This window comes from Miniopterus natalensis, chromosome 3, assembly GCF_054644295.1.
Source record: "Miniopterus natalensis isolate mMinNat1 chromosome 3, mMinNat1.hap1, whole genome shotgun sequence".
Lineage (NCBI taxonomy): Eukaryota > Metazoa > Chordata > Mammalia > Chiroptera > Miniopteridae > Miniopterus > Miniopterus natalensis.
Window position 1 is genome coordinate 76,106,178 of NC_142083.1, and position 11,314 is coordinate 76,117,491.

The 11,314-nt window shown below is 45.5% G+C and overlaps 1 protein-coding gene and 1 non-coding gene across 2 annotated transcripts; both read left to right on the top strand.

The window, feature by feature from the left end:
* Positions 1–24: 24 nt before the first annotated feature.
* BUD23 (BUD23 rRNA methyltransferase and ribosome maturation factor) lies at positions 25–11,244 on the top strand. The gene is made up of 12 exons (XM_016199019.2): positions 25–156; positions 253–290; positions 1,502–1,597; positions 1,684–1,766; positions 1,862–1,958; positions 4,282–4,378; positions 5,359–5,409; positions 6,168–6,253; positions 6,423–6,468; positions 6,642–6,700; positions 10,521–10,610; positions 10,747–11,244. Exons 1-12 carry the CDS (start codon positions 109–111, stop codon positions 10,799–10,801), a joined length of 846 nt encoding a protein of 281 aa, XP_016054505.1. The 5' UTR covers positions 25–108; the 3' UTR covers positions 10,802–11,244.
* On the top strand, positions 9,948–10,079 carry LOC148093526 (small Cajal body-specific RNA 20). Its single transcript, XR_015714311.1, has one exon.
* Positions 11,245–11,314: the final 70 nt, after the last annotated feature.

Sequence of the window (11,314 nt, forward strand, 5' to 3'; positions counted from 1 at the left end):
AAGGCGGGGAGAGGAGTAGAGCATGTGTATTACGAGGCGGGTGCAGCTCTGATGACATAAAAGCCGGACTCGGGGGAACACCCGCCGTCGTGCAGCGACGGTGAGGGTATGGCGTGCCGCGGAGGCAGACCTGAGCACGGCGGGCCCCCAGAGCTGGTGAGCCCTGTGGCCCTCGGGCACCCCTCTGTCTTAATGAACCTCCGCGTGTTGATTTCTCCTCCTACTACCCTTTTCTCTTTCTTTTTCCCGCAGTTTTACGACGAGAATGAAGCCCGGAAATACATGCGCAAGTAAGGGAGTTTGGCTGTTGCCCGGCTTCGGGAGTGGGGACCCCCGAATTTCCCCTGATTTGGGGCATCGCTTGGAAAGCTAGCAGAATTTGGGGGTGGGGTGGGAGGAAGGGACTTGGGTTGATTCCATTTTCTTACACTGGCAAAATCAGCTTTAGTTAAATCTTTGAACCATCTGGGCCTCAGTTACCTCAGTGTTAATATGGGAGTGATCATATTTTTTTCTGGGTTGTTTTCTAAGTTTATTGTGACAACTTGTTTTAAGCATGGGGTAAAATATTCAAGGGGTAGTGGATACGTATAAGGGGTTAGTGCTATCGGGGAAAAGGAAATAATATTCGTAAATGTTTACTGTGTGCCCCTGTTGTATTATCTCGCTAAATCCCCTTGACAACTGTTGAATTTCATAGAGGGTAGTTATTTCTAAGAACTACAAAGTCAAATAACAGGAGAAGGCTAGAGCAGACACTTCCAGACCTCTCCTTTCTGATAAACCACTCTGTAAAATATTCTGCAGGTACTTGATCTTGGGAAAGCCAGATATATTCTAAACCTATTCTGTGCTATAGTAACCAGTAGCCATCAGCCATCTATTGAAATGTGTCTAGTCTGAATTACTTAGATGAAGAAAATGTAAAATATTTTATTGATCATTTTTCACATTCATTACATGTTGAAATAATTTGAGCATATTGAGTTAAATAAAATATATTATTAGGTACATTGGATTTGGTTAACTATTACAGTTAATTTTACATACTTAATTTCATTTTAACTGTGGCTTTTAGAAAGTCATATGTAGATTGCATTATATTTCTCATGGACAGCACTGCTATAGGTTTTTGTTGTGCATTCTTGATCCTTATATCTGAGAGTAATTGTGGTGGGTAATTCTCCCAGGAAAACTTGTTCTTAAGTAATAAAACATGAAAGCCTGATAGATTTGAAAATACTCAACGGTCGATCATTAGCTAAGTGATTTGTTCCCTTTATGTTAGCTTTGCATCAGGTACAGTTATAATTTGTGTCACAACAGAATAACATGTCACTGTGTTATATGGACATTTGGGATCACTTTTAAATAGTTGTAGTTGAGTTTGTTGATCAAGAAAGAGCATCTTGTTCTTTTTTCTCCTCCTTTGGTGTTTTTTTAGTCTGGGTGCAGTTTTGGCCTAGAACTTTACTACTTGTTTGTGTTTCTGCCTTCCTAGCTCTAGGATGATTGAAGTCCAGACCAAGATGACTGGGCGAGCATTGGAGCTCCTTGATCTGCCTGATGAGAAGCCCTGTTACCTGTTGGATATCGGGTAAGATCCTAGGGCCCAGTCAGATTGCCCAGGTCATGGGGCATCTTTGCTACACGGTTGAGTCCCTATTTGATTGTATCTTCCAGCTGCGGCACTGGGCTGAGTGGAGATTATCTGTCCAATGAGGGGCACTACTGGGTGGGCATTGACATCAGCCCTGCCATGCTGGGTAAGTATGTTCTGTTTAGCACTGGGGTGGACCACCCTCATGAGTATGGAGCAGCTACGCACATAGTCTGTTTCCCTCACTTTTCTGTGATGTAGATGCGGCCTTGGACCGAGAAGCAGAAGGAGACCTACTTCTGGCTGACATGGGCCATGGCATCCCCTTCAAACCGGGCTCCTTTGATGGTTGTATCAGGTAAGAGTCTTCATGTTTTGCGTTTAGTCCTGCAGGCCAGTGCACCTGGCTGTGCAGCAGTCACATGGGAAACTTAAAAATATACATCCCTCAGAATTTTTAGATTAAAAAGGTCAAAGCAAGGCCCCAAAATATGTATTTTTTTAATTTCAGAACTATCTACTGTGATTATCTTGCACTGCTGAGTTCATGCATAACGTATAGATTCTCTGTCTGCTTTGAGTGTGTGTGGTAGGGGAGGGGTGGTCTTTTGAGCCAGGAGGAGCCATCTTGGGGTTCCCATGGCCATCTTGTTGCTCTTCCCAAGAACTCTAGTGGAGAGTTTCCTAAACTGCTCCAATCCCTTCAGCAGCTCAGGAGTCCTTTCTGGGGTATTGGTCAAATTTTGAGCATGTACATAATACTTGAATAACGGATCTTAGACCATTGCCATTACTGTTAAAAAACACAAAGTTGTTCTTTGTCTTCTGTGGTAAGTTCTGTTTAGTATTTGGTGTTTTGTTGGTGGAGTGGAGGTAGGGAATAGGACAGGAAATCATAGTTTAACCATTAATTGGGCGAGACCTGTGATGTATGTTGAGCAGTAGGGATCTGGGTGAGTAAAAATTTGAATTGGAAAGTTTTCTTCTAGGGTAAGGGATTTGCTTATATCTGGGAACAAGATTGGGGGTGGTGGGGAGAAGACATTTCAAGGATAGCAGTTGGTTTTTAGTAATGATTGGATGAGATGCTCTAAGTTGTAGAAAACCAAAGGCCAGAGATGTGATCTGTATGTTTTAGTAGTAAACAGCCATTTTTAGTTTGTTTTTAAGAGATGAGATGGTATGTCAAGTTTTCCTTTTTTTAACATTTGTTGTATGTAAGACATTGTACTGTGGAGTTTGGAAATAAAATACAGTCCCTGTTTTTAATAACTCTCCGTGGTTAATTAGCTGCTAAAATATGTGGACCAGGTTAAACACAAGGCTGAGTGTGGGGTGTGTACTAGGGTGTCATGGGACCCACCTGAGTTGTGAAGAGAAGCAAGAGAGCACAGGAAAGCCCTGGCAGGGTGGTTCAGTTGGTTGAAATGTCGTCCGGTTGGGTCATGTTCAGGAGGCAACTGATCGATGTTTCTCTCTCCTTTCCTCTCTATAGAATCAATTAAAAAAGAAAAAACTTTAAAAAGACCACAGGAAAGCCTTGAGAAAGGGAGGGGCTGGGGTTGGGCCTCGAAGGCTGGGAGGAATTTGGATAGTCAAGGAGGGTTTCTGAGTGAAGGAATAGTGTGAGCGAAGGCACGGAAGTGGGTGGGAAAGGAGTCTGTTAGATCATAGGGTTGAATGAGAGATTTCATGGAAGTTGAGATTGTGTGGAGTTGGGTCCTAGAAGATTTTTTTTTAACTCTATCCTAAGAAGTTTGGCTTTATTCAGTAGTTGATGGGGAACTGGGGAGTGACAAGATAAGATCTTTGTTTTAGGAAGATTATTTAGGAGAAAAGTGGAGAGATAGGTTGTTGAAACAATTGAGATGGTAATAAGTGCTGATCTAGGAGAGAGGTGGGGGAAAGTAAAAGCTTGGAGGCAGTGGGACAAATAGACAGGGTTTGGGGTTCTGTGAATGGGTTGGGTGTTCACAGCACTGAGGAAGGGAATGCCAGAAAGGAAGACCTAGTAGCTGCTTGAGATTATAAATCTGAGGATTGTGGAGACACTTCACAGGTACAGTTGGAGGAACTGATTTTGGAAGAGAGTGAATGAGTGGCTTGTAAGCACTGTAAAACGTTTCCCTTGATTTGGAGGAAGGGAATGTGGAGGGGGGTACGTGGCAGAGAGAACCTTGATATGATGAGTAATTTTGAACTTGAGATGCATGTAGAAAAGGTTGACAGCCTGGCTGGTGTTGCTCAGTGGTTGAGCATTGACCTATGATCCAAGAGGATACTGGTTCGATTCCCAGTCAGGGTACATGTCTGGGGTTGCGGGCTCCGTTCCCAGTAGGGGGTGTTCAGGAGGCAGCCGATCAGTGATGTTTCTCTCATCAGTGTTTCTATCTATCGCTCTCCCTTCCTTTCTCTCTAAACATCAATGAAAACATGTTGGGGAAAAAAGAAGAAAAAGGTTGAGAAAATGTTTCTTTGGACTGACTGCATGGAAGTTAATGTTGACTTTCTGTATACCCTATTTGGTCCAGTGTTGTGGTGTGGACCTGCACATGCCAAGAAAGGGAGTGGGTGGGAGGGTTTACCTGGAAATCAAGAATGTGTGGTGTATGAGTCCTGAAGAGACAGGGGTGAACAATGTGTGCTGGTCACTTTCCTGACTAGGTCCCTTCCTTTTTTAGCATTTCTGCTGTGCAGTGGCTCTGTAATGCTAACAAGAAGTCTGACATTCCTGCCAAGCGCTTGTACTGCTTTTTTTCTTCTCTTTATTCTGTGCTGGTGAGTATAAGATCTCCCCATCTGGACTGGCTGTCTATCCCTCCCTTGCCCTGGATGTAGAGTGATGAAGTAGAGAAGTCCCATGGCAGGACTATTCAGATGGGACTGCATGGGGTGGCAGGACCATATTGTCATCCTCAGCCTAAATAGAAAGCTCGGTGGGCTAACACTCCCTAATGAAATGCAAAGGATGCTGACATCAAAATCTAAGACCAATTACAATTCCTTTGTCCACTGTGCCGCATTTTAATCAGAAGTTGGTTTGGGAACATAGACTTCTTTCTCCCACTGCTGATGCTCAGATGGGGAGCACAGTGGTTATTTATCATTGAGGGAACCTTTATTAACTTTGTAACTGCTGGTGTTGATTTTCGTTGTTTACTTGGATTAGATGATAGTTTGAGATTCTAACTCTTAAAAATGAGTCCTTTTACTTTTTTGAAGGATTCAGATGTTTCTGGGTCTCTGTAGTCTCCCCACCTCATCTAAGGCAGGCTATTCCTGCAGATGGCTGGCTGATCTTGTGATTATATGGTTTCTCCTGTTCATGCGCTGGGGTTAATCCTGAAGTTCTGAGGGCCTTTGTATTTGCCTCTCTCCTGAGATGCTCTTCCCTCATGTTTGAATGACCAGCTTCCCATTATATTCAAGTCTTTGCTCAAGTGTCCCTCCAAGAGAGGCCTTTGAACCAAAAGTAAACTCAATGGTCTCTTGTCACTCACCATTCCTTTGCCCTAATTTATTTTTCTTTTTGGCTCTTAATCAGCACTGTAAATTAGCTTGCCTCCTCTACTAAAATGTGAGCTCCAGAAGTTCAGAGGAGAGGCGTTCTCTCTTGTTTATGTCTGTATTCCCAGCCCTAAGACTAGTGCCTTGCACATACTGGGAACTCAAATATCAGTGAATAAGGAAGGGAGGAGTGTATGGGTCCTGACCCCACGGGATATTTGTAAGACAGTGAATGTTTCTGTTTCTTGCAGGTCCGTGGAGCCCGAGCTGTTCTGCAGCTGTACCCTGAGAACTCAGAGCAGGTGAGCCTCTTGGCTACTGGAAGTGCAGGGAAGGGGGAGGGCCCAAGAACAGTAAGCTGTCGTTGTCCTGCATCATTCACCTGCCCTCCTACTATTGGGAAATGACAGAACAAGAAGCCTTATGCGGGTTGGTGGGAAAAGGAGAGAATGAATACCTGAGAGTGGTTCCCTTGGTGCCTGATGACATGTTTTACGACCTATTGTCCTAAGTAGGAGTGATGGTATCTGTGGAGGTGGGGTAGGGTGTTTGTCTTCTCTTGACAGATAAGATGGTATCACAAGTAATGTGGTATATTAATTGATTTCCATAACCAAATACATAAATGGGGGGCGGTGAGAGAACATCAACAGTTATCTGTTCTATGGAGTGTAATGCAATACAAAGGAAGGAATGAGGAGGTCGGAATTATAGACCTTGAAAGACAAGTTGTGAGCTGTGCTTGACTAACACCATGAATGAGTGCCTCCGAGTTGTTGGCCATTCATTTCCTGAGATTTGAGTGGGTGGATGGGTCCCTGGGCTAGAAAGTGAGAATTGCTTGTTCTGTAATTCTCGAGGGAGCCGTATGCCATGGCTGGTTCTAGCCTGCACTTTCCTCTGTGTGGCTTTTGAGGACTCAGTTGGGAACAGTCTAATAAAGAAGATTTTTACTTCTCCCAGGAAAAGTGCATCCTGGAACCAGACTGGTTTAAGGGGAGAGAGGGAAAGCAATGTGCTCCCCCAGCCTCTCTCTGACTTACCAATGTTCTCTCCTCAGTTGGAGTTGATTACAACCCAGGCCATCAAGGCTGGCTTCACTGGTGGTGTGGTGGTGGACTACCCCAATAGTGCCAAAGCAAAGAAGTGAGTGCTGGGGGCCAGTGTGCTGCTTGCGCTGGTGGTGGTGTGGATCGGAATGGTGCTGGGTTGGGTCCCTGAGACACAGGCAGGAGGCACCTGTTTATGGAAGGGAAGGTGAGGATTTGTCTTGCCCTACAAGGCTTTATGAGTCCTTGCACTTTTCTTGTTGCAGGTTCTACCTCTGTTTGTTTTCTGGACCATCGACCTTTCTGCCAAAGGTGAGGGACCCTGAGTGTTCAGGCCCATGTCTTTTGGATCCCCTTCTTGTGAGACTGGGCTTAGTACCCGTTGAAAGGGCTTAGGCCTGGTGGGTACCCAGGCCTTCTGGGGTAGGGCGGATGGGTTGAGAGATTTCCAGGGTGATCTTTTAAAAGCATTTTGGTTCCTGCAGGGCCTGAATGAAATTAAGGAAGAAGAGGAGGCCAGGGAATCCACATTCACAAATAAGAGGTAAAGTGAACCTTAGGTGCACCTGCCTAAAGTTCAGGGAGTTACTGCCACTAGGTTTATTAGACCCGGCAGAGGAAGCTGGAGGTGGCAGGACCACTCCATTTTTTTCTGCTTTCACCAAGTCTCGGGTTCAGATGTAGCAGTGACACCAAGGTGATAATAGAACCAAGGAACCCCTTGTTCCTGTGCCTCCTCCTGCCTTAGGCTGGGATGTCTTAGCCTTGCAGTCTTACTCTCTGCCTTCCATTTTGCCATGCCTGACAGGCTGAGGCTGTCCCCTTCTTCCCTAGCTGTCTGTATGACCTATGTCCTGGACCCCATCCCCTTTTGGTCCCTGTGGCTCTCCCGTCTCCTGCATCCTCATCTGTACTCTCCTGGGCCATTCCCATCAGCTTACAGACATGAGTCACAATTTCTCATGTCTTCTAAGAGATCTTTCCTTTACTCCTTAACAACTCCAAGCTACCACCCTGTTTGCTTCCCTTTATATAACAAAACTTCTACTTAGTCTTCTTACTTTCTCCCCTACCATTCTCTCAATCCTTCTTTGGCTTATGCTTCTGTCTCATCACAGATTGCTCTTGTCAGGGCTACCGCCAACCTGTCTGGCCAAATCTACGGTCACTTCTCAGTCTTTTTTCCTACTTTGTCCATGTCTTGCCTGCTCGGTAGGAGCTGACACAGCCGATCACTCTCAACACTTTTCCTCAGTTGGCCTCCCACTCACTGTCTTGGTTTTCTCTTAACCTTACTGGTTGTTCCTTCTGAGTACACTCTGCTGGCTCCTCCTCTAGAGCACTCTAGGGCCCAGCTTGGACCCCTCATCTCTTTGCACTGCCTTAAATACCAACTACAGGTTCATAACTCTGATTTACATTCTTGGCCTCAATTCCACCTCTGATTTCCAGGGTGCCTTCTAAGTATCCACACCTCAACTTCCCACCCACCTTCTAACTGTCCACACCTGCACTTCCCACAGATGTCTCAAACAAAACAGAGCTCTTGGCTTTCACCCCCAAACCTCTTTCCTCCATGCTTTACCATTTTCAGTTATTCTTGTCTTCCTTACATCTCATATCCAGTCAGTCCATCAGCAAGTCCTGCACCCCTCTCGTCAATGTATATCCCAATTCCAACCCTTTTCCCCACTCCCACCTGGTCTTAAGTCACCACCAGTCTTGCCTGGGTTACTGGAAGTTGCCTCATGTGTCTCCCTACTTTCAGTCTTTGCTTCTTTCCATTTATTTTCTGTGCAGCAGCAAGACTGATCCTTTCCCTTTTCTTTGTTAAGAAACAATACCTTGCCATTTTTCTGTTCATTATCTTCAATTGAGTTTTCCTTACCTTTATTTTCCTTAACACCTTTAACTTCTCTAAATCTTGGTTATTTGTATCACCAACTAATATGAAAACTTGGTGGAGAGACTGGTATTATATTCCTGACATCAGAAGAATATCTTGTTAATAAAACATATTCAATATTTGTTGAATGCATAATTAATTATAAGATAGTGAAGGGGTTATTTCTTAGTTCTGGATGATATGAGTGGAAGGTGTTAAGACTTTGAAGGCATTTAAGAGGAAAAATGGGCAGAGAATTGAATGGGTTTAGAAGGCCCACAGGTAGTGAAAATCATGGTTGTGTTCTTTGTATCTGCCACAGATTTATGCCATCTGATCTCTCTTAGTTTCCTTCCTTAGCCCGTTCCCCGTGGGGATTTAGGAGCTCTTCTAGATGTTCTCTGCTTTAAGGCATCCACCACTTGCCCCCAGTGAGTGGTCCCATCTTCTACTTCACGGAGAAAGTACAAGTTGTTTAACTCACTCCATCCATCTTAGGGTCCCTCTTGTCCTCATACCAGTGTCTACAGATGACATGTCCTAACTGTAAACTTGGGTAAGTTTTGTGACCCTGAGCATCCATGTATCTATTTTCAAAGGGGGGATATTGCCACCTACTTGGCACAGGCCTCATCTCCTCCAGTTCTGTAGGTTCTTACTCTTCTAAGTCCTCAGATTTGGGAAGGGGAGGGGAAGAGACTGTTGCCTTTTGGAAGAATTATTGGGCTTCTCCCATTACTATCACTTCTCTCTAATCACATTCTGGCCACTTATAAATAGGTGAATTTAAAGGTTTTTAAAATCTTTACCGATTTGTACATTTCTTTTGTCAATATTGTTTCACCTGTGTATCCCTTAATTCTTGCCACCTGGCCTCCACCCTACCACTCCAAAACCACTCTCCTGAAAGGCTCAGTCCACCTCTGGCATTTGCTCCTATTGCCCACCTGTGGTCTGGGCCATTCACCTTCTTCACCTACCACCTTTATATCCCCTGATGGCTCTTGACCTTATTCCTGCTGTGGCTCACATCTAGCCCCATTTATTGTGCCCCACAGCTTGCCCTTCCTTATAGACACATAGAGATTAGTCTTGCATCTCCAGTCCCAAGTTTGCAGCTGCCTCCTGCTTTGTACCTGGCACTCAGACTCCTACCCCCTAGTTGTGGACCCTCTTAAGTTTCTTTCATGAACTACTGCCTCTCTACACTCTAAAGTTCCCACTGCTTACTAAAGGGAGAGTACACTCCTTGCTGGTGTTCACACCTCTGTGAACTGGCCCAGCCAAGTGAGATTGATATTTTTATTTTGTGTTTACTATGATTCTGAATTGTATTAGAATAGATGAGAAGTAGCAACAAAAAGGGTCTGTCATGCAGTCTGGCTTCCACTGGTCCTCAGGCAGGGAGGAAACTTGTGCAGGTGAAATAACCCTCCGCAGACCCTCAGAATCTCACTTGGTCCCTTCTTATACCCGTGACTACAAGCACACAGGACTCTTCTGTTCCCTAACGTTCACCTTCATTCCTTTTAGTGTCTCATTTTCGTGTATTGCCTCGTCTGGAATGCTGCCCCCACCGCACCAGCTTGTCTCCATGGCCCTCTTGTTTTTCCCAGACCCTGGGCTTTTTCCCTTCCTGTCACTTGCTTTGCAGCTTCTGGGCCTCTCTGCACTTGCTTTGCCTATGTGAATGATCTCTGCCACAGCCCAGCCGTGAACTCTTCAAGGGCAAGGCTGGTTTCTAGCCATTGTAGAATATCCATGGGCTGTGCATACAGGTGCTTAGGAAATGGTGGTCACTTAAATGGCAAGCATCCCTGCTTGGTGTCAGTTATGCTGGAAACAGTGTGATCCCAACAGCCAGGTGGGGAAGTGGTTTGGGAGCCCAGGCTTCCCCTGTTCTCAGGGCCTGTCTTCCATGGGGCTGCAGGGGATTTCTTTTCTCCTCAGTCGGGGCTGGAGGCCAAGATTAACCCTTGAGGATTGTTGTCGGGGCTGCCACGAGCTGGGCAGCCTTGTTTTCCTACCTCAGACATTTATTTCTGGGAGCCGCTACTTGATGGGGTATGCTGACCTCACAACCAGACTAGGGCCTTAAGTGGCAGCAGTGGGTGTTGGACCTCTGACTTTCTGTGGATATTGCTAGGCTTTTGTGAGCCAATCCTGGCCTAAGGTGCTCCAAAAGTAGCTTTGCCCCCTGCCTACTTGCTCCATAGCAGGATGTGTGCATACCCAATGCACAAAGATGCCTGCAAGTGAATGGGGCCTTACACCTCCTGCCTTCCCACTACATAAACTGCTTTGACCCCAGTGGATGTTACCAGGATGGGGGTGTATCCGGAAATGTGACTTTTATTGTAGAAGGGGAATCTAAGGCCACCTAACTCAAAGGAAGCGCACCATTTTTTCCTGCCTGGATTAAGTTGGGTGCCAGCCAGGATGCTCCATCCATCAGCTCACAGCTATGTTTCCTGCACAGGGTCCCATACAGGATTGCGAGGAGAGGGGTGAAGAGGAAGACCCGAGAGTGGGTGCTGGAGAAGAAGGAGCGCCATAGACGTCAGGGCAAGTGAGTACCTGGGCTAGGGATAGGCTGCTGCAGATAAAGGCCACTAAAGGCTCACCTACATTTGAAGGGGTCCCAAAGGTACTTTGTTCTTTCTTCTGAAACTCTTCTGTTCTTCCCACCTGTTATTTTTTCACAGGAAAGTCAGACCTGATACTCAGTACACTGGCCGCAAGCGCAAGCCCTACTTCTAAGCAGTTAGCTGCATCTAATGATGGGACAGCTCGGGATCCACACAATTGTGAGCTGTGCCATCCACCCCAAGGCACTTGCCTCTGGAAAGTTTTATATATTGAAATATCTACTTCATCAGCTGACAAAATAGTGTTCAGAGAAGTTCTAAAAAGTTTTAATAGTGCCCTCACTGGTTTGGTTCAGTGGTTAGAGCGTTGGCCTGGGGACTGAAGGGTCCTGGGTTCGATTCTGGCCAAGGGCACGTACCTTGGTTGCAGGCTCAGCCCTGGTCAGGGCACATGTGGGAGGCAACCAATTGATGTGTCCCTCTCACATTGATGTATGTTTCTTTCTCTCCCCCTTCCATTCTCTTTATTAAGCAATGGAAAAAATATCCTCGGGTGAGGATTAAAAAAAAAAAAGTTCTAATTATTTTTTTCATTAAAGTTCTGCGAGCATCTTATTTTGTTGTAAAAGCAATAAACCACTTTCTGCCTACCTGCTCCATAAGCAGGAACTCTGGCATTTTCCAG